Source organism: Alternaria ventricosa (assembly GCF_023758065.1).
Source record: "Alternaria ventricosa strain BMP 2768 chromosome Unknown scaffold_31, whole genome shotgun sequence".
Taxonomy (NCBI): domain Eukaryota; kingdom Fungi; phylum Ascomycota; class Dothideomycetes; order Pleosporales; family Pleosporaceae; genus Alternaria; species Alternaria ventricosa.
The window spans coordinates 103662-125197 of NW_026055711.1; the positions used below are offsets into that span (position 1 = coordinate 103662).

Consider the following 21536-nt stretch of genomic DNA (forward strand, 5'->3'; position numbering starts at 1 on the left):
TCATGAAATCGAAGAGCTCATCGAAGTCCAAGCAAGAACCACCACAAAGTAATATGGCAGTCTCAGGAAGAATGATCTCTTGGTATGTCCATAGACGCTTGAACCACTCGTTGTTGAGTAGTTGGCCCAATCCGCTCCAAAAGGTGTCTTCATCATCATGGCACTCTTCCTTGACTGGATCACCGACATCAACATCTGTAGGATACGGGTAATGCGCTACCCAGTCCTTCAATCTCTCATTCACGTCTTGAAATTTGGAAAGGAAGACGTCAGTTTCCGCAGTCGAAGGGCCCATCCATACGATAACAGTTGCCGCTTGGGAATAGATATCGCGCATCAAGGGTATCTGAGTACTCTTCTCTTCTTCATCTTTTTGATTGATACAGATTGCGTCAATCCAAATCTTTCGCGTTGTAGTCTTCGATTGGTATTGATGTATGTAATGCAACATGTCCAGTGCGGTTGGTGTGATCATGAGAAGTCTGCCATTGCAGGTAACCGAGACCGAGGCTGATGTGTGCCCCCAAACATATGAGATCGCATCGTACTCCATGTCTTCGGTGAGCTCGTGACAGCTGGTGTGAAGTTCGATGGTGCTGTCGACGTAATTTATGGCGAGAAGACGGATTTCGTTGCTGGTGAGCGTTTGGCCGTCATACGGCGAGCCCGTGGACGGGGATTCGAGAGTCATCATCGCCAGCGTGTGTTCAGATCCAACAGTAGCTCACTGACAGATTCGTTCGTTGAACTATTGTTGATGGTGGTCGCCCGAAGGCAGCTATGAGCTCCGATGATTGCTGTGCACCAACATGATCAGGTTGAGCGGAAAACGCTACTTGGTGGATAAGGTGGCTTCTTACGCCTCAGCCTGCCGTCTTACCGCAACACAGGGGAGTGAGGGGCAATGCAAGCAACGTCAGCCAGGTACGTTGTTCAGGCCAGGAGACACAAGCACCTGAGCTTAGGAATATTGGCACTCAAAGTCAAATACCAACACCGAGCCTCTTTAATTAGTGTTTTGGCTACACAAGGAAGCGCGGGTAGATGGCTCTGAAGGTGTGAGGGCCAGAGTGTCAGCCTTGGGATCTGACAGATAACTAGCACTCGCTAGCGCCTCGGCACATCGGGAAAATAGAAAGCGCATGTGAGATCCGACTGTGATGTCTATGTTCCTCATTACTTTCGTTACACACCTCGACGCTAATGCTACACTACAAATACATAATAGGGTATCATAAAATTTAAACGCGAATTGACCCTCAACAGCTCTTCTTTACCCAATCTAAACCTTAACAGGATACTTCTCCCGAATAACCTTGCCATACCTAAACAGCAACGCCGGCACAGGGATGAACGCCACAGCCAAGAAACCCAGCAAGCTGTTTCCCCAGCCCAAGCCCAAAGTCTCGTACATAGTCGGTCCCGCAAGCGGCAGCAGGGCGCCAAACAGGCAACGCAGAGCTGTCATACCAGCGATGGCGGAAGCGGCGAATTGGGGGAAGCAATCGATCATGTAGGTCTGCAGGGGCGCGAAGATGCCCATGAGGCCGAAACCGAAGGGGACGAGGGAGATGATGGGGACGATCCAGTGGACTTTGTTGTAGGCTGTCCAGCCGTACCTGGGGTTGTTAGTGAATGATAGTAGGGTGAGTAGGGGAGGAGACATACCAGAAGAAAGAGATCGGGATCAGGCTGCCGAAGAACACGCAAAGTGGCAGGCGCATCTCTGGTTCGTAGACACCTTTGTTCTTCTTCGCTAGGCGGATGATGGTTGCGTCGCTCGTCTTGGCTACGAAAGCGATGCCCATGAAGTTTCCGATTCCGATGCCTAAGTATGCCAGACCAGTGATCTCGGGAGACCAGCCGTAGGTTTGGATGAAGACGGGTGTGATTGTCGTGAAGAGGAGGAACAGCAGGCCGAAGAGGAAGGACATGTAGAGCGAGCAGAGCAGAACGATGGGTGATCGGGTGAGCATCTTGAGCGGGCGCGTAATTCCGTTTCCGAGGATATGAAGAGGACTTAGGAGTGCCGCATCCTTCTCGTATGTCATGATGTTTTGAAGCTCAGGGCGGTTCAGCTCCTTGCGTAAACGCAAAGTCTTGCGGTTGAGCAGCACAGCGTGGTACGTCTCGCTGTTGAACACGAAGAGCGCCACTGTCAAGAGGCCACCAACAATGAGTACGACCCACATATCCCATCGCCAGCCAGCGCGTTGCGCAATGAAACCGCCGCAGATAGGACCGAGGATAGGGCCGAATAAGATGCCTGTACTGTAGAGCGACACAGCTTTTCCTCGCTGCGCAGGCACGAACATGTCGGCGATGACACCGGTGCCAATTGTCAAACATGCGCTGCCTCCAACACCAGCGAGGAATCGCATGCCGATGAGGCCACCGAGGTTAGGTGCGAGCGCGCATCCGAGGGTGAAGCAGCAGAAGAAGAGGTTGGAGCAGTTGAGTACGATGTATCTTCCGTAGATCTCGGAGAGCGGACTGAGGAAGAGCGGGCCGAATGCGAAACCTAGGACGTAGACACTGACGGAGAAGGATCCAAGAAGCTGCGATGTGTTGCCAAAGTCTGCATTGACGAATGGGATGCCTGGTGCGAAGATGGAGGAGGCGAGTGGACTGACGAAGGTGATGGCGGCGACTAATCCAAGGAGTGTGATCTTTCGCTTCGTCGTGTAGTTACGTGGGTTCGCGGGATCATCTTGGGTGTCCCAGCCGACGAGGTTGTTGTCGAGGTCGGATAAGGGGTATTTCTCTGGAGCGAGCTGGTCCTTCCTTGTGCTTTTTCTTGATAGATGCTTCTCGAGGTTTGCGCCGATATCATCGTTTGTTTCCTGAGGTTGCTTGAAAATGTTAGCTCCTCTTCGGGGTGTTTCAAAACTGACGGTTGGTGATGATGGTGCAGTAGCCGACCACCCGATGCCAGGATAACTTAGCCTGATTGCCTTCCCGTGTCATGCGCAACAAGTCGCACACTGACGTCAAGGTCTTCAAACCGTAATGGAAGTGTTTTGTTGAACATCGCGTCGTGAAAAGTTGATAATTCTTACCTTTTCTTCCACAGCTTCTTCCTCCTCTTTGTTCGGTCTCGCGTCGCCCTTTTCTAAGTCTGGGACATGTGTATCTGAGCTACTCCTCGAATGTTGGCGATATGGTTCTCGTGTTGATGAAGACATGTTGTGCGGTCGCTGTAGCTGTCGCTACGATATCAGGATGAAGTTTCTGTGCGCAAAGCTTTCCTTGCGATGGTGATCCTCAAATGCGGTGTTTGCGACTGTGAAAGTCTCGAGAACTGGGTTCAGACGATTGCGGTTGTCGCGTGCGAAATCACAACGCCAGGAGTCAGCCGCAGGTATATAATAGAAAGACAGCAGGCAGCTGGATTACGAAATGAGTCCCCATCGCTGCCCGCACCCTGAACATATTTCTGTCCGTTAACCCCGAGGTTCTCGTGCAAGACTAAGCCAGGTTTGGGGGCATGATCTCGGTGAACGGCGTTAGCGAAAGCGCGAGACAGCGACGCGGGGAAAAACGCGCCGTTCGCTCTGACTCCCACGGGGCCACCCGCGCGCGTTACTGATTGAGTCGCATGCTTCTGACGAGATCAGAGCATGATGCAAGAAAGCTGACTTTGGTGGCTTTGGTCTTTCGTTGCGTATGATAGTTGCGGCACATCGGCCTTGAATAGGCACCGGGACTTCGTCGGGGCGGAATCCGACCCCTGCCAGCCGGCTGGCTTGTGGAAGCTTGGTGGGGGCCAAGCAATCTGCAGACTCCTTGGGCCCTTCCAGGTGGTATGACTCTCGAAAGGGCGTAACAGGTGGTGTGGATGCTCATGCGTTGGGTACCCAGGCAAAGACCGATCGTATGTCCGACCGGAGCTAGGCATCGAAATAAGGCATACCATCAATGTCGGACAAGTCTTCATAATCTCCATAGTGCCGTCTCTTCGTATTCTCGCTACAGATGTCGCCGTCGGTCTTGAGATGATCGCGGAACTGAACGAAATGTGGACTCGGCAAGCGATAAACTTGAACAGAAGAGTCAATGAACCACCCACCACTCCTATCTCTTACCTTACCTTTGATCGTCACCGATCGCCATATTCTATGGGGCTGCACCGCGACACAGTCGCATGTCGCATCCTATACTCGCAGCTACACTGCGGGCTGCGCAACGACCGTCACTTCGCGAGGTCTTTTGAACATGAGCGTAGAGAGAGAAGAGAATGAAGCGGCACTCAGCGGAAGGGTGAGATGTCGTTACCTTTAAGTTATTCGGAGACGGTGCTACTGCGGCTGTCATATCGAAACCGCCGTTTGATGATGCCACGGTTAATGACGCTGACGACAGCCAAACTCTTCAACAATAGTGATGATGTGATGAACGCAGAGTACCCAGACATTTCGACCATAGAGTTGGGGATCAGTTTGTGATTCTGCGAAAGAGAAGGTTGAATCGAAATTGGGAGGTCGCAAAGGTATATGGTGTCCGCCACAGACTCGGCTCTCCTCTCGGATCCTGCGCTTGCCGGCAGAGCCAGGCAGAGCCAGGCAGAGAAGCGCCGCAACCAGACTCATGGTCGCTCATACTGAAGACAGTAGCACTCTGTGCTTATGGATTTCGATAGATGTTGCGACAGATGCGACCAGAAATTATGAAGGGACGGATGTCAGTTTCCTCCAGGGCTGGCAATAGGCAAGGCAGGCGCGCTAGAGCCATCGTACTCGCCGGGTCTGACCCGCGGCAGCGACCACCTTCGATCACATCGACCGCACGTCATAACTCTCACGCTCCATCGCCAGGCACAGCTTGTCGTTGACACATAGATCCTACATCTCCTTCTCTTCAAGCGTTAATGCGGATCCTACGGCACGGCACGGTCCCTCCCAGCTGCCGGTGTTAGCCCCTTAGGAAGGTGCATCCCGAACACACGAAAGAAGGCACCTCCAGACGACTACCGCGCACTCTATGCGCGAACGCGGGTCCTTCAGCTCAACCTTTCTGCCACCTACGTCTTGCAATGACCGCAAGAGTACAAAGTTTCAGTACGCCCCGTATTAGCGCAAGGCAGCCCTAAAGTATCTGTGGGGAACCAAGCACGTCGTCTCCAGCTCCACGCGCTTGGCCGTAAGATCGGAGCAACTTTCAAGACAGGCTGACGACCAAAATCAGTATTGGATGACACATCAATGATTAACCCTCAATGCTCTTTAGCCTGAACCCGGTTTACGGCAGCGCGTCGGCGGCCTGGGAGATCGACAGCGGCTTCGTTTATGCTGACTGCGTCCAAGCGGCTCAATGAGACGACGTCCGATGCTTCACGACCTACCATTGTTTGTATCGGCGGGTCTGGTGTTACGTACATGTCTCTTGAAGCGGGGAAGTAATAATAAAAGACTCTATTGGTCTTACTTCATTCTGGAGATGACCACAAAGCGCCAATTGACTTTGTCGGTCTCGTATGCTTACGATGGAGCTACCCGGGGCGTAAGGCGCAAGTCCGGGGAAATCGCCGATATCAGCTAAATGATCATGGCGGAAGACGCAAGGTACGGGGCCTGTCGAGATGAGTTCGAGCAAGCCGTTGATAATATGTTCTTGTAGCCTATCACACTTAGGAAGGTGCCGCAAGCTATAGGACGGGAGAGACACGCTTCAAAGAACGAGACCAGGAACGTTCTACTGAATCGTACGACTGCCACAGATGTTGGAAGCTGCCGGCTTGACGAGGACTCCATCGTCTGCAGGCCCATCTTTACACGTCCGGTTGAATCCTCATAGGGAATCGCGAGCTGCTGGGGCAAGACATTCAGTTGGCACCAAACGCAGTGATGCCTAAACGATCACCTCAAATAGCTGGTTTTAAGGTGAAATGAAGGGAATGATGACCCGAGAACGAGCGGTATGTGGGTATCGGGGGCCGACATCACGAAAGGAGAAATTGTTGCGCGAGTCCATTCCAATCACCTGCCTGTTCAACATCACTGTACGACCTTCGCCCATGAACAAGTGGATACAGATCAAGGCGTACTTCTCTCTTCTCCTCAATGTCTTACGCCTAACTCCACATCGCGGTCCACGATATCCACCTACGCCCCGTCCCACCTGAACCCTGAACAAGCAATCAACATCAAAGACTCGAATTGTATACGAGACTCTCAGCCTTCCTATGACGATCTCCATCTCAGTACCGCAAAGATCCTTGCTGCGACCATGACGCCCCATCCCATCTCGCCTTACCATAGTGCATACGGCCCGAATCCAAGACACCAGGCAAACCCCCTCCCTTCATACCGGTGACAAAGCTGTAAGACACGGCGGTTAAGAACAGCATCATCGTACAGTATCGATGAGGAGTATGGGATGCCTAAAGAGCAGAGAGATGGATATATAAGGAGGTACTTTGCACATAGTAGAGAATCATCATCACACATCAAGTTCTTCAATCATCACAAACACACACAACGAGTCTTCTATCTCAACGTTCAACGAACAACAGTTCAATCTCAATCAACATGTACTTCTCCAAGATCGCCATTCTCGCTGCTGCCACTATGGCTAGCACTGTCGTTGCGGACAACTGTTTCGCTGGGTATGCATACTGCGAGGGTAACCTTTTGACTCAGGGTTCGTCTCCCCAACTTCCATCTTTCCCATCCCCCCTCCCCCCAGCCCTTCCCCTCCCCTTCCTCTTCTCCCCATCCTCCCGTCCCCACCTAACACAACCAGGCGACTACGCCTCAACCATCTACCAAGTCCTCGACGCAGCCGGCCAACCCACCGACGCCAACGCGCGCGCCAAAGCCCTGTTCAACTGCGTCAACGGCGGTGCTATTCAGTTCATTACGCTTTGCGGTGGCGACTGCAAGAACGAGCCGTTTGGTAGCCAGGTTAGTGATCACTGCTAGATCACTTCTTGGTCGGAGCAAGGCGTCAGGGATGGCTGGGGATCAAGGATGTGTAAATGGGGAGTAGGAGAGATACAGAAGGATAGCCAGGTTGGAGAAGGTGGAAGGGATTGACTAGAATAGAATCATACACTCGTTTCTCTATCTCTGTGCAACAGCCATCGTATCAATCGTCTTGCGTGTGTATATTCATCGAGGTATGCAGCTTCAACTTTTGTCGTACATGAAACGAGTCGTCCGCACCATTACCCTCCCTTCATCCTGCCCAGAAAATGTAAACACAAACAAAGTCTACGTAAAGCATAACAACCATAGCTCCAAAGAGCTGAACAGCAGAAAACCCACCAGCGCCAAAACAGTAAACAGACATCCACCCAGTACCCTTTTTGCTATGCTCATTGAACGCCACAGCGCTCATCATACATCTCATACACACAACCTATCCACTGAGAAGGTCCTTAACACTCATACCCCTAGCCCCACTCCAGCTACGACGGTCGGTATTCAACATCATCAAAGCCTCAGTAGCTTCCTGGTCCTCACGATCAGCCTGTGGTTTCAGCGCCGGTGACGTCAACGCGAAATGGACAGAGGCATGCGACGAGCCAGGCGCAGCTACCGGACCCGTGCTAGGAGGGCCGTTGTGGAAGGGGTTGCTAAAGTGTGTGGCCGATGGTGTGTGAGCGCTGAAAGCAGGCGAAGGGTGGATCGAAGGCGAAGTTACTGTGGAGCGGACTGAAGCTGGCCCGAGCGAGTAGTGGTGTGGGTCGGACGGGCGCAACGCGGGGGAGGGGTTCGCCGAGTAGTGGCCGTTGCGATCGTGGGGCATGATGGCAGGGGATGTGGTGGTGGAGTGTGTGTATACGCTTCGGTCGGAGGGGTAGATGGCGGGGGAGGCTTGGGCGAAGGTGTATCTGGATTGGGCGGGTGGTGGCTCGACGTAGGTGGGTGATACGGCGTCTTCCATCTCTTCGTCTTGCTCTTCGTCTTCGTCGTCGTCGTCGTGCATGCGTCGGACTGGTGGTGGCGGGAGCTCGGATGTAGCTGAGGATGGGGAGTCGCGGCGGGAGTTGGCGGTCTTGAGATCGGAGACGCACTGTTCGAGGTATCGCATGTACTCGATGGATGCCTGGGTGTGTTAATATATGAAGGAATTGTAGGTGAGTGTCGGGAAGTACCTGTAGGATGGCCAGCTTGTGCATCTCCTGTCCCCTACACGCCGGAATCATGTCCTTGAGTACCCCAAACTCCTCGTTCATCTTGGACCTTCTCCTCCGCTCAATCAGACTGTGTGCCGTCTTCCTTGCAATCTTACGTCCCGCAGCAGTGGCGTTACCCGCCTGCTTCCTTTTGGTACCATTAGTGGCAGCGGTCGTGGTCTTCGCATCCTGTGTCTTGGACGAGGTCTTGGGCGTGTCTTGGGTATCCTTGGGCTTCATCTGAATGATCTTGCGGGATCGAGTAGGCGGAGGCGGGAGAGAATAGTCGTCCTTGGTGATGATGCTCTGCTGGGAGCGTTTGCGCGCATGACCGGGCTTGGAAGTCGCGACTGGGGACGACGGGGAAGGTGGCCGGTAGGACGAGTCTGAGGCGTTTTCGGATTTACCAGAGGAGCTAGCTACACTTCCTCTACCACCCAGCGCTGCGGGTGGCAAGTTGAAGCTCGTCTCCAATTGAGGGGCATTGGCGCTGCTCTTGCCGGTGATGTCTGTCGACGGCTGGGGAGTCGGAGGGAGGTTTGGGCGAGGCATGATGGGAGTAAAGGCGCTCATAGAACGTCTTCAGCCAGTGTCCCGCGCGTAGAATAAGTCAGAGAGCGACAAAGAGGGGATAAAGGGACGGCAGAGACAATGTATGGCGTGCATTATCAGCATTGGGGTGTCGCGTGGGCTCTTTTGTGTCGCAGCGCTGGGAGAAGGATCCCGTGGGTGTCCTGCGCTCCCATGATTGGCTGGCCGGCCAAGATACCTCAGGAAATGGCGCCAGTCCATCGCGCCTCCTATGAGAACGTCACCCTGGGAGCGTGGGCGTCGCGGCCGCTGTAGGCCTCTGCGAAGCTGCAGCTTCTTGAACGAGTGGGCCGACCATCGCGTTGGGAGTAACCGTGGCGAACGCTGTTGAGGTCCAAATGGAGCACGTGCTCGTCTTTCTTCCCCTCCGCCGGGCGTGGTTATAGCAGTCGAGGGGTTTACCCGCAGGCGCAGAGCGAAAAGGGCCGAAGCAAGGCTATGAATCGCGTTAGGCGGCTGGCATATTGATAGAGCAGTAGATCGTGGGTATTTGTATGGTGTGGCATGTGTGCATGTGAAGACGGCAATAAGCTATCGAACCCTTATCCTGCAGTCGCGATGATGCCCCACCATTATGAGAACATGGTATAGCTCGTCTTCGTTGAGACGCTGCAGCACACTTGCTAGGTACAAAGGCCTAGCGGATGGGCTGCCCATTTTCACCCTCGAGGTTCTGCAATCGACGGCTGTCCAAAACTTCCCTGTTCCGGACTGTGTTCACGTTCTACAGGCAGGGTTGAGTGAACAGCAGAAGATGTGGGAGAGTGAATAGAAAACCGCCGTAATCCACAGGTTTCGCTAGTTGCCTCTTCGACTTCGAGCTATCGTCTGTACATTTTTGAGATAGCAGAGGCTTATATCTCTTTATTACACGTATCAGATGTCCTCCGTTATTAGGGCGGGTTCAGTTTGACGTCATCTGTGAGCTGCAACTCAACTTGAACTCATTGACAGTGATAAACCCTACCGTCTTCGATGGTTTCTAGGACTTGCCTATCTGGGAAGGCGCGCTTGGCATCCGATAGGGGGCAAGCGCCAATTTCCGACCCCACTAGTCAGGCGGGTGCAGGTGCCCATCTCGATACAGACCACGCGACACCATGTCATCATCCCCCATCTAAGCCATGACTGCTGCGTAACTTTTCTGCGCATCCATCCTCGCACGAGATCAACTGGCGGTGTTACTTCGACTGTTCGCCTAGTATTGATCATCTGCTGTTCACGATGCGCGAACGTCTCCGTCCGGACTACCTAGGTACCTTGACTTAGCTGCTAAGTTTATTTCAGGTCGATCCAGCTACGTCGTCGTATCTGTGCATCTCACTCAAATCCACATCCCTCTATTCTTTTTACTTTGTCATGGACGCAACGTACCTTAAGGGGTCTGTATCTTGTTGGCTGCCTCCATACTGCATCCAAAACCACGCGCCGTGGTTCGCATAGCTACACAAGCGTCATCCCTGGCGGGTACCTTTAGAGGATACCTTATGTTAGGTACAAACTAGATTGGTAAGAGATGTGGAGTTGCACAAGCAGCTGCGAACCTTTAGCCTGCCTTGGGACCCTTGGGTGAGACTTCTTGCCGGCATGAGCCTCAACCGCACCGCGTGACCTCGCACTGTAAGGTACACACGACACATACCCACGAAGATCCCAGCACGAGCTGCAGTCACATCGTCAGTTCAGATGTTCGGCACTATTCGTCATCCAAACAGATCGTTTATTCCTATCGCTATCACCCACGTCTCATACGATTCAACAAACTCCACATCCTCTCATTATGGCAATGCCTTTCCCTTTCCGGCCCGCGTCACCTGCCGAGGACCTGCCCCCATACTACCAAGACACAGGCAACGACGATATTCGACAATGCTTCCGTAACTTCGATTTGGACCGAAACTTTGACCTCTTCGACCGGCAAACAAGAGAGCACAGGTGCCGCAATTTCTGTATCGACTTTGGAGAAGATGAAGGTGATGCCTTCTGCGCTTTCGATCTCAACGCCGAAGCGTACAAGAAGTTGCTGCAATCGCCACGACCGACTGAACTACATACGCGATGGATCAACATCTGGAATCCCTCCAACCAGAAAGAGCTGATCAGAACGCTGGCCTCTCACTTCGACTTCACGCCTAGACTGCTGGGCATGATGACGAGCGATCACGTTCCGCCACGTAACAACCCATCCTTGCGCATGAAGAAGAGTTCTTCGACCCTAAGATCGGTGTTCTCCCACAAATCACACACATCGAACATGTCAAATTCTATCAGGGAAAAGGCGAGGCAAGCGAATGAACAAGCTTTGGATTCAGAATCCAGTATCGGTCTCACCGAATTGATGCAATCTACACAGCTGGAGCTAGTCCGAGATTTGGATCACTACCAGCTAGTAGACGATGTATGGCATTGGAGTACCGTCGATCAGGGTCGGAGATGTAAGTTGCCCTCTGCTTGACAAGAGACATAGGCACTAGATGAGAATCTCTACTGACAGTAAACAGACATGGGCATAGGCTACAACTCGTTACACAACGTCCGCAGCAAAGAGACCAACACCCGCCCTATAATCTCGGATAGAACCCGAGACGTGCCCCACGGCAAACGTGTATGGAACTGGCTTCTCTTATGCGAGGATAAAACCGTTATCTCGATCTCCGAAGACCCGTTCCCGTTCGCCAACGGTGCTTTAAACAAAGAAGACGTGAAAGTACTCTTCACCACACGTCGTAATACTGTGAACGTCTTCAGGCAACTTACGAAAGCACCGACGCCGCTAAGAGAGGCAGCGCTCACTCAACTACCCATCCGTCAACGCCTCGGCAGCAGCGATGAGGAAACAGCCCACCGTCCCACAGATGCCCCTGGCTTGCTCTTCTACTACCTCTTCGAAGACTGGGGCGCAACCTTCGATCTCATCTCCCGCCGCGAGCACGGCTACGCCGCCGAGCTCGACCGACTCCGACAAGAAATGCTTCAGACAGCCAATCTAACCCACGTCGACCAACTTCACCACATCGGCTGCCAACTGGCCGTTCTAAAGCGCGTCTACCAAAGCTACGAATTAATCATCGAGCGCGTCCTCAAAAAGCAAGAAGCCACCCTCGCGTCACTTAAGAACTCGCACATCCTCTCCGGCAACGCCTCCCTCATCTCCTCCCACCCCGTAATAAACGACTCTCCCGGCCCCCTCGTCCCCGAAGCCGATAGTTTGTTGGGCGTAGCCCTCAGCTCCGCCGCGCGCGTCCGCTTCGAACGCCTCAAAGACCGCATCCAGCTCTACGCCCTCTCCGAAATATCCGAATGCCTCGACCAAAAAGAGTCCCTCGTAATGATGAACTTCAACCTCATCGCCATCAAAGAATCCTTCTCGGTCGAGCGCCTCACCTGGGTTACTTTGCTGCTTGCCAAGATAACCATCTTGTTCACGCCTGTGACGCTGATGACGGGGTATTTTAGCATTCAGTTCAAGGGGCTGGAGTTCGAGGTGGGCAGTTATTGGCGGGCGTTTGGGTGGACGTTTGGGTTGAGTGCTGCGTTGCTTGTGTTGTTTAGTTGGGTGAGTGGGACGTTTGAGGGGAAGATTATTACGAGGAGTTGGACGAGGGCGGTTTATGATGTTGCGCATAGGTGGGTTGTTGGGAGGAGGAAGAGGGGGAAGATGCTTTGAGGGGGGTTGGGTATGGATGGGGTGATGGACGGTGGGTGGTGGATCTATGGGCTGTTAGATCCATGGGATGCAAAGAAAGTGAAGCCTGTTGCGCCAAATAAGTCAAGCAATGTAAACAACGTGACTACTCGCTGCACCTCGCGCACGAAGCTTCTCTCGATAAACAAACTTACAAGTTTGTCTTTTATGCTCGTTCGTTGTCATTCTTTGTGGCCAATCTCAGAACACAAGCGATGAATCGATGATTCGCTGTTCTTCGAGCATTACATAAAAAGGTTCTTTGCGAAGTACTCATCCAACACACACCACACATCTCCGCCGCCATGAGCAAAGCCCAGTACACCAAAACCCTATGGCAGAAAGAGATGAAGGAACAGATTCTATGTACGCCCCCATCCCCTACATAACTCCCCAACCATGCCTGCCCATCTGCTAACGTCATCACCATTTTCTAGCCCACGCCCGCGCCGTATTCACCAACCAAGTCCGCCCGAACTCTACATTCGACGTCGTGTTAGGCGTGTGCGATTTCAGAGAGGGTAATACGAGGCGGCGCGAGGGCTATATGGCACATGTCATTATGTACAAAGTACCACACAAAAAGGAATGGAAGATACTTGCGTCTAGCGAACCGAAGGCTACTGGTGTGGAGATCTATGAGGAGCTTTTGTGGGAGTTGCAAGCGAGGTTGTCGGAGTTATTAGGTGACTTGGTAAGATGACTATGCAGTAGGATGGGACTGATGTTTTGGTGTTGAGAGAAGAGGCTATGTCGCCGATGGAGGATTTGGAGGGAGAGGATGCGTGAGGCTTTTTGCTTTGGATGGGTCTTTTGATGTGGAAGAGGTGAGGTGGTGACGGGTGGTGGAAGTTTGGGCTGTTAGATCTAGAGGATGGAGAGGACCCGAGTCCCACTTTAGAAGTGATTGCTTCTGCTCTTCGTGACCTATCTCATGACACACAAGACTCATTTGTTACGAGCCATCCCCCCGGCCATAAATAAGAAGCCATCTTCGAGAACTCTTCTCTACATCATATCTCACAGCAACAATGACATCAGCGTCATACGAAGCCATCATCTGGGAGAACGAGTTGAAGAAGAAAATCGTCTCTCACGCACGCGCCGTGTTCATTGACCAGGTCCGCCCCGGCACCGTATTCGACGTCGTGACCACTAAGATTGATCTCATTAACGAGGATCAAAGATACAATGGCTATGTCGTACATGTCATCGCGTTGGACGAGTTGTCGCTCACAGACAAATGGCAAATCGTTCTGTGTGCTGACAGGAAGTCGACTGAGAAGGAAGGCTTGGAGGAACTTATGAGGAAACTGCAAACGAGGCTTTCGGATATGATAAGTAAGCTATACTGCGGCCTTTGAAGGGCACTGTGCTGACGTAATGTGAATCATGTAGTACCTAAGCCGCCGGTGCCGGTGCCGGAGAGGGAGGTGTAGGACATGCGACCGCTATACTGTGTATTGTACTCTCGAACGGCTGCGCAGGTGAACAAGGACGATTGGTTTCACAACCCTCTCTTCGAGGTGTTGCGAGACACTGATAGAACATGCTAGAAACGTTAATCAATCATCATGGACCGCTTGCTACCTGGCTAAACAAACACTATTTGCGAACAGTAGCGAGTATATCCCGTGCGGTATTCTCCGAACACACTTCATACCACAGCTTCAACTGCTTCACTCGCCCGTCTCGACACTTCCTCACACATACCGCCGTCCCTCCACTGAAACATCTCAGCATGTCCATGTCCAAGTACGACACCATCTTGTGGGAGAGAGAAATGAAGAACCAAATCAAATGTACGTACTCCCAGCTCCCAACCCCCAGTCATCCCATACCTTATAAGTCAATGAATGCTGCTAACGCCATTCCGCCACAAAGCTCACGCCCGCGCCGAATGCACCGTCTACCGCTACGGCTCAGAATATGATGTTATCCACACATATTCCAGAGAGGAAAAAGACAAGGAGAAGCCCTACAGCATTCACCTGATCGTGTACGAGCGGCCGCACAAAAGCAACGAGTGGGAACGAGCTTATTCTGTCGACGGCAACGTTGATGTTGCGGAGGGATTGAGTCGTCTTTTGGAGTCGCTGAGAGTGGGACTAAAACGGACGATTGACAAGCCTAAAAGTAAGCCAGGGACTTCTGACAAGATTGATGACGTTGAGAACGCGGCAAAGGGTAGCCGGAGGAGAGATTTAGATTCTTATCGCCCAGGGAAGAGACGTCATAGTCGTAGTCGCAGTCGTGATCGTAGTCGTAGTCGTAATCGTGGTCGTGGTCGTAGCCGCAGTCCTGATCGTAGTCGTAGTCGCTGATGGATTTTTGGTTGCGACGAGCGGTAGAATGGCTATCTATTTTGAGACTACCGCGGCTTCATAGCAAGGTCGATGCTGGAATTTCAAGCGTTTGTTACTGCCAAATGTAGACTAGCTGAGTACACGGGTGCGGAGGTGGAGGTTGATCCGAAGTCGCGTTTTGCACAGTACCTACGCAAATAAGAGACTTTTCGCGCATCCTACTATCTTCTACCTCACCTCATTCCAGCGACTATTAGCGATGGCTTCGTCCGCGACCGCAGAGGTTAAACCGATGAACCAGTACGAGACCATGATGTGGGAAACGGAGATCAAGGAACAGATCTTGTGTATGCATTCACAATTCACTACTTACGCTGTGTAATTACTAAACTGATACCCATTTTACAGCTCATGCGCGCGCCCTTTATGGAGAAAGCCATCCCCAAGGCACCGTCTTCGACGTCGTTCACGCTATTCCTACTACTATCCCAAATAATTCGACATTGCTGAAGAGTATGTCGCGTGACATCCACCTGATCGTCTGGAAATCGCAGGGAACATATCCCAGTTGTAAGGTTCTTGATTCTATCAAGGACTGCGCTACTGCTGCGGTCGGATTAAACGATTTGTTGACAGTGCTGCAAATGCGCTTGTCACATCACGTCAGTAAGTCACTTTACCAATGAGTTCAAGATCCGAGAAAACAACTTACACTTTCCTTCAACAGTTGCGAAGACTCAAGCGTAGAAAACCGCGCCGGTCATAATGGAGCGAGAGACGGCGAAGTCGGAGTAACATCTGGGACTCTGATAACATTAGGCTGTTGGTAGCATTGGCTCCACCAGTACGATGATCTTCGCATCAGGCGTTCCAGAGTGGGGAGATTGAAGTTATCAGTACTGAGATAGGTCATTGTCGTCATAGACTACTGGGGGCTACGAATTGGGCTTTGTGATCAGTCGACAAGGCTTCGCGCTACATAGCAGCATACGATAAATAACATCCAAGTTATCCTCATCACAAGCCGGAGTAAGTCTGGGTAAAGTTCACTTTCGCAAATGCGGATTGTTCTCAACGAAAAGTGAAAGTGAAGGTGAGATCGGAAATCTTCGCCTCCGCGCACAAAGTATTTATAACGCGGCTTTGACATTTTGCTTTCTGCTTTCTACTATCTACACCCACATTTTGAGCACGACGACGACGATGGCCTCCATCCACGACAAGCTGGCTCAAGCCAAGTACGAAGAGAAGCTCAAGGCTACCATCCTCGGTGAGTTCATTGGTGTATCACGCTGATTCACGTCTGACGTATCAACAGCCCTCGCAAAAAGCTGTTATGGTCAGGATCAGTCACCAGACATGACGTTTGACGTTGTGACTGGCTTCGACGACAACGAGAAGCCCACCATGCTCGCCTGGGTCATCTCCTACAACAAATTAGATTGCGGCAAACTAGATTGGGAGCCTTTTATGGGTTCCGAGAATTGCTCGAGCATAGAGGATGCCTATCAGTCGCTAATTCGGGGCTTACAATCCAAATTGGTCGATCTGATGGGTTAGTGACTTATCCGGAAACGAAGTTTGAAACAAGAACATGACTTACTAAAAATATGCAGCGGTCAAACACGAGGAGCATATGAGATTGGCGAAATATTTGGGCGACGATTAGTCAAACCACGTAGGTTGTGGCTACGAGTTGCAACGACGCTTCTCGGAACTCACCAAGAGTGCGCCTTCTCAAGACGATGCACTGCAGGTGAGCTGATGAGCATCGCTGGAAAGCTGGGAAGAGGTCACGATATCAAATGCACTTGAGCTACTAGATAGCCTCCAAGCCCATTGAATGAAGCAATGATCTTCAACTCTTCAAAATGTCTCTTGTGTGAACGTCTTGTCGGTATCAACACCAACAAAAGCCTAGATTTCCGCACTGTTACGGTCCTCGGTATTCTCACGGCTCCATTTTAGATGCCATATAAAAAAGACACTAGGTCGAAGACGCGGCTTTCGTGGCGCGCTTCGTACACCCACTGTGGCGAAGTCCGTAAGAGCCGCGAATACGAAAAGAGAGAGAATACGAGGAAGAGAGGTAACACGAAAACGACTGTTGATCAAATCTTAGCAGCACATAAATATGGTATCATCCTACGCAATTCAGTCTTTCTCATTCATCATTCGTTCACTTCGTTCCAATACTCGTCATGTTACGATACCTCACCCTCGCATCACCCGCCGTCGCAAGCGCAGCCGCAACACCACCACCACCATTCTGTCGCACAACCCCCTCCGACGCATCATGGCCCACGCCCTCAGAATGGTCCACCTTAAACGCCACAATCAGCGGATCCCTAATCCGCACCGTACCCGTCGCATCATCCTGCTGGCCTTCCACCAACAACACCTTCACCTCCCCTCTATCCTGCCAAGAAGTCAACGACAACTGGTCGAACGGGACCTGGCATTCGCAACAGCCTGAATCAATCGACTACCAGCTGTATGCGAATAACTCTTGTTTGCCAGATAAAGTAGGGAGTTGGTCGGAGAAGCAGGGTTGTACGATAGGAGGTTTGCCGCAGTATATTGTTAATGCGACGGAGGAGGTTGATGTGGCGACTGCGATGAAGTGGGCTGTGGAGAGGAATGTGAGGATTGTGGTTAAGGGGACGGGTCATGATCTCAACGGCCGGTGAGTCCTCAGTTCTCAAAGATGACTTAGGGATGGAAAGCTGACATTACCTCCATAGATCAAGCGGCGCCTTCTCCCTCTCAATCTGGACGCGCAACTTCCGCCACCTAACTCGCAACACAGCCTGGCATGTCGCCAACAGCTCTTCGCCCGCAGAAGACGTCTTCATCGTCGGTAGCGGCCAACAATGGGGTCACGTCCTCTCCTTCGCGACAAGTCAAGGCCGGGTCGTGACAACAGGCCAGGACCCCAGTGTGGGTTTGGGAGGCTATATCCAAGGCGGTGGTCATGGCCCGTTGGCTTCCACCTACGGTCTGGCATCAAGCCAGGTTCTCCAAATGACCGTTGTTACCACTACCGGACATGTGCTTATCGCCAACGAAGTCCAGAACCAAGATCTCTTCTGGGCACTGCGTGGCGGTGGTGCAGGACAATATGGCGTCGTCACTGAATACGTGATCAAGCACTACCCAGCTCCCCGTAACGTCGTCATGGCGAGTGTTCAGATCAAGCCGAAAGGTAGCTCGAACGCCAGCATGGAAGCTTCGTGGTCGGCAGTAGCCACTTGGCTCAGTGCGCTACCCGATCTCATGGATGCCGGACTTGCAGGCGCTGCAACCGTAGCAGTAGGAAGTACGGCACCGAAATTCTTCCCCGATATCGATGTTTCAGATGGGCCGTTCACTGGTATCGGTCTCAACCAAGTCTTCTGGGCGTTCAACATCACGCCCGCGGCTGTCGAAGCGCTCGTCCAACCCATCTTGACAAACCTCCTCCTCCAGTCCAGCACCAATACAAGCACCACCGGCAACGACAGCTCTCTCGTCTCAACTTCAATGTCGACATCAACTCACAGTAACTACCCCTCCTTCTTCACCACCATATCCGGCGACAACGTCGCCGGCGGCGAATCCCTAACCTCCTCCCGTCTCCTCGGCCGCGCCGAACTCATCTCGACCCCCCACTCGCAAGTCATCTCATACCTGAAAACCGCAATGGCAAGTCAAAACACCACAGACCCAGGAAACTACGCCACCATCGGCCTCTCAGGCGGGCCCGGCGTACACTCCACGCCCTCCCAACACTGGGGCGCCTTACACCCTAGCTGGCGCACCGCGTACCTTCATTTCATCGCCACGGGCGCTACGATCAACTCTAAAGCTGCAGGCTCTGCGAAGCGCGCGTTGAGCATCGGAGCCGAATGGCACGCATCTGTCAAAGAGCCGATGTGGGAGGAGTGGGCGCCGGGGTCGGGGGCGTATATGAATGAGGCGAATCCGTATGTTGAGGGTTTCCAGAAGGTGTTTTATGGGGAGGGGTATGAGAGGTTAGTGGAGGTGAAGAGGAAGTATGACCCGAGTGGGAGTTTGTTTGTGTTGGCGGGGGTGGGGACGGAGGGGTGGGAGTATGATCTTGATAGTGGGAGGTTGTGTAGGGTTTAGAAACGGGGGAGGGGGGGTGTGGTATGGTGAATAGTGGGGTGGGGTGGGGTGAAATTGGCAGATTGGATGCGATGTCGAATAGAAAGTGCACTTTGGTTTCTTGATGGCCAGTGACAATATGGCACATTGATGTGGTACCGTTGATAGTATCCGGCTTTCACGTGTTGTGTTACGCGTCTGAAGGAAGACGGTGGGTCATAGTTGGCATTACAGTGGGGCGTATCGCTACAAGGCGGTCTGTAACAGGAGGTCAGCTATTGTGGGAGAAAGCAACACGGTTTGAAAGAGGCGCGGTCCCAGGAAATTAAAGACATTCGTGGAATGTGACTAAAATTAATCGTGTCAATTGGGTACTGTAGATAGCTCATCTTGCTATGATCCCATTTTCCCTTCCGCCGCTCCCGTCCTAGTATGAGCCAATTTGATATGGCGCCCGGCGTCCTTTTGTAACTCGGAAGGGAGTCTCGTATATCGAGCTCGTGTGTCGTATGTGATTCGTTTACTGGCCGACCTTCTTGGTCTCCTCCTGGAGCTCCTTGATCTGTTGCTTGGTGTCCTTGCCAGTCTCGGAACGATCCGCCTTGACCTATACTCTCCGTTAGCCAATGCCCTCATAACCATGTTCTTCCATCTTCCTGATAAGGTAGATCCAACTTACAGCGCTCTCGCTGTCACTGGCAAGCTGCTCCTCCCAGTGTTGCTTGCCGTCCTTCTTCTTGTTGAGCTGCTCCTGCTTCTTCTTCTCGACCTCCTCGGCGCGGTTCTCAGAGTCTGTTCGCTTTTGTCAGCTCAATTCCTTCTCGGGGGGTGGTATTGGCACGCGTTCAATGCTATGATTGTTGGCGCTAAGCCGAGGTTGGCGGTGCGGACGTACGGAGAGCCGACTCCTTGCCAGCGGTGCGGGCTATTGATTGGGAGAAAGCGGCACGCTGAGCAAAGGCAAAGGGAGCGCGACGGGTCGCGAAGGCACGGATAGCGGACATGGCTGGTTTCGGGGGTGTTTATGTGGAGGGAAGTTTGCGGGGTTTCGGCGGTATAGCTCGGGGCTTCTAGCTTTGGGTATGTTTCGGTGTGTTTGTGTAGCTTGACAGGAGGAGAGAAGGTCAATTGAGTCGATGGAGTATCTCAGTAGTATGGAAAGAGCTTGCAAACTTGGCAGATGGACGCTTCAGAAGGAAAGGTTGGTATGCTGGAGAAAACACACGTTCCTCGGTTAGTGGACGTGACTAGCTCCAGCACACGACGTCATACTTTCCCCGGCCGGCAATCACCATTACGAACATTGGCCGATTCCTGTCAGCCACTCGACGGAGCCTCATTAGTCATGCCTTTGCGACAACTAACTCAGGTCTAGATCTGCAGAGGCTCTTGTGGATATGCAGGCCGCCCAATTCCAGCATAACGTACCAGTAGCCATCTGGATCTGGGGTCAGCTGCTCAAATGCCACCTGGCACAAAACAAAGTATCGGTTCCACATCAGCTCTTGCTCTTGGCTATGGCGTCGCGGGCCCCAGTTCCTGCCTGTTTGTCTTGTCACTCGTGCCTGAGTATGCCAACGCGACGATGGAGATGCACAGACCAAGACACGCGCATTCAATGGACCCACTTACGCGTCGCAATTGCCATGATGAACGTCGACTTCGATTGCGATGTCGAACCCCAGGCCTAGCGAGTTGCCGTAGTCGACCGCAGTGTTAGAAAGACAGATAGCAACTCCTTGCCACTCGACGAAAAGCGCGTGAAACCACACCGGAGTTGCTGACACGAACGTCGTGTTCACGCCCCAAAGCAGGACAACCTGGAAACATCGCAACGAGTAGCTGAGCCCAGCGGATGATTCGCGTTGGTCAGGAAACGATAAGAGAGCATCGGACAATAGCACGGAGGTGTCTACCATCAGACTGAAATTTGCAGTGGGCCAGGGTAATTCCGTTTGGTTTGTGATGTGAGAACCATAACCGAGGATGCAGATGATGGAGATCGTTTGACTGATACCAATTTTGCCTCGTGGTCAGCAAATAGAAATTGTGAGCCGAAGAAAGCCTCATCGAGAGTAGAAAGATGCGAGATTATAGACATACGGTTGCGCAGTAAACAGGTTTGTGTCGAACACGATCTCTTTGGAAAAGCGACATTTCCGTCCAGGCCGTCACTAGGTCCCCAAAATTCTTCTCTTTGACCTTCTCATCTTGGATTTCATCCTGTGTTTACTGCCCACTGCTGGTATTTTCGTAAGGCCGCGCAGAGAGGCGTGTGTTGCCTTCGCCAGGATAGCTCTGAAAGCGAGTGCGGCAGCATTGGACTGCCTTGCGTGGCAGACGGAACTTTTTGAGGTCGGCGCTGACGGCACAACTCGGGCTTTACTACAAAAGCATACATGCTACTTCCTATATTCGTCTGTCTAATTGCTATTTGCACCATGAGTTTGTACTAGTTCGACGATCGATATGGGCCTAGATGGGCAGCAGCCAGCTCGCGATCTCCTGTATTTAAGTTTGAGATTATCGCGAGTTCCATTCGAGTAACACGGGCTCAGGACATAGACATCCTTTTGGTTTCTTGATCCGTGGTACCGCTGAACAAGGTCAATATCATATCTGCCGTTGGAAACGTCCACACCAACACGCAATTTCACCTGATTCTCTAGATAAACACCAAAATATATGCCTTGTCTAGAAAGAACACGCAGTAATAGCCGTGACAGTC

The 21536-nt window shown here is 52.2% G+C and overlaps 8 protein-coding genes across 8 annotated transcripts; 5 read left to right on the forward strand and 3 right to left on the reverse strand.

Moving 5' to 3' along the window:
- Positions 1-1282: 1282 nt before the first annotated feature.
- Positions 1283-3185, reverse strand: J4E93_010498 (uncharacterized protein; the record flags this gene model as incomplete). The annotated part of the gene is made up of 3 exons (XM_049348377.1): positions 1283-1619; positions 1669-2852; positions 3060-3185. The coding sequence occupies 3 exons, from the start codon at positions 3183-3185 to the stop codon at positions 1283-1285; spliced, it is 1647 nt and encodes a 548-aa protein (XP_049194448.1).
- A 3342-nt stretch (positions 3186-6527) lies between these two features.
- Positions 6528-6920, forward strand: J4E93_010499 (uncharacterized protein; the record flags this gene model as incomplete). Its single annotated transcript, XM_049348378.1, has 2 exons — positions 6528-6639; positions 6742-6920. The coding sequence occupies 2 exons, from the start codon at positions 6528-6530 to the stop codon at positions 6918-6920; spliced, it is 291 nt and encodes a 96-aa protein (XP_049194449.1).
- A 439-nt stretch (positions 6921-7359) lies between these two features.
- On the reverse strand, positions 7360-8671 carry J4E93_010500 (uncharacterized protein; the record flags this gene model as incomplete). The annotated part of the gene is made up of 2 exons (XM_049348379.1): positions 7360-8049; positions 8099-8671. 2 exons carry the CDS (start codon positions 8669-8671, stop codon positions 7360-7362), a joined length of 1263 nt encoding a protein of 420 aa, XP_049194450.1.
- A 1825-nt stretch (positions 8672-10496) lies between these two features.
- On the forward strand, positions 10497-12377 carry J4E93_010501 (uncharacterized protein; the record flags this gene model as incomplete). The annotated part of the gene is made up of 2 exons (XM_049348380.1): positions 10497-11145; positions 11212-12377. 2 exons carry the CDS (start codon positions 10497-10499, stop codon positions 12375-12377), a joined length of 1815 nt encoding a protein of 604 aa, XP_049194451.1.
- Positions 12378-13426: 1049 nt separating this feature from the next.
- On the forward strand, positions 13427-13759 carry J4E93_010502 (uncharacterized protein; the record flags this gene model as incomplete). The annotated part of the gene is made up of 1 exon (XM_049348381.1): positions 13427-13759. One exon carries the CDS (start codon positions 13427-13429, stop codon positions 13757-13759), a length of 333 nt encoding a protein of 110 aa, XP_049194452.1.
- Positions 13760-15904: 2145 nt separating this feature from the next.
- On the forward strand, positions 15905-16261 carry J4E93_010503 (uncharacterized protein; the record flags this gene model as incomplete). Its single annotated transcript, XM_049348382.1, has 2 exons — positions 15905-15985; positions 16046-16261. 2 exons carry the CDS (start codon positions 15905-15907, stop codon positions 16259-16261), a joined length of 297 nt encoding a protein of 98 aa, XP_049194453.1.
- A 1058-nt stretch (positions 16262-17319) lies between these two features.
- On the forward strand, positions 17320-18829 carry J4E93_010504 (uncharacterized protein; the record flags this gene model as incomplete). The annotated part of the gene is made up of 2 exons (XM_049348383.1): positions 17320-17387; positions 17446-18829. 2 exons carry the CDS (start codon positions 17320-17322, stop codon positions 18827-18829), a joined length of 1452 nt encoding a protein of 483 aa, XP_049194454.1.
- Positions 18830-19328: 499 nt separating this feature from the next.
- On the reverse strand, positions 19329-19812 carry J4E93_010505 (uncharacterized protein; the record flags this gene model as incomplete). Its single annotated transcript, XM_049348384.1, has 3 exons — positions 19329-19415; positions 19488-19600; positions 19704-19812. 3 exons carry the CDS (start codon positions 19810-19812, stop codon positions 19329-19331), a joined length of 309 nt encoding a protein of 102 aa, XP_049194455.1.
- Between the last annotated feature and the right edge of the window lie 1724 nt (positions 19813-21536).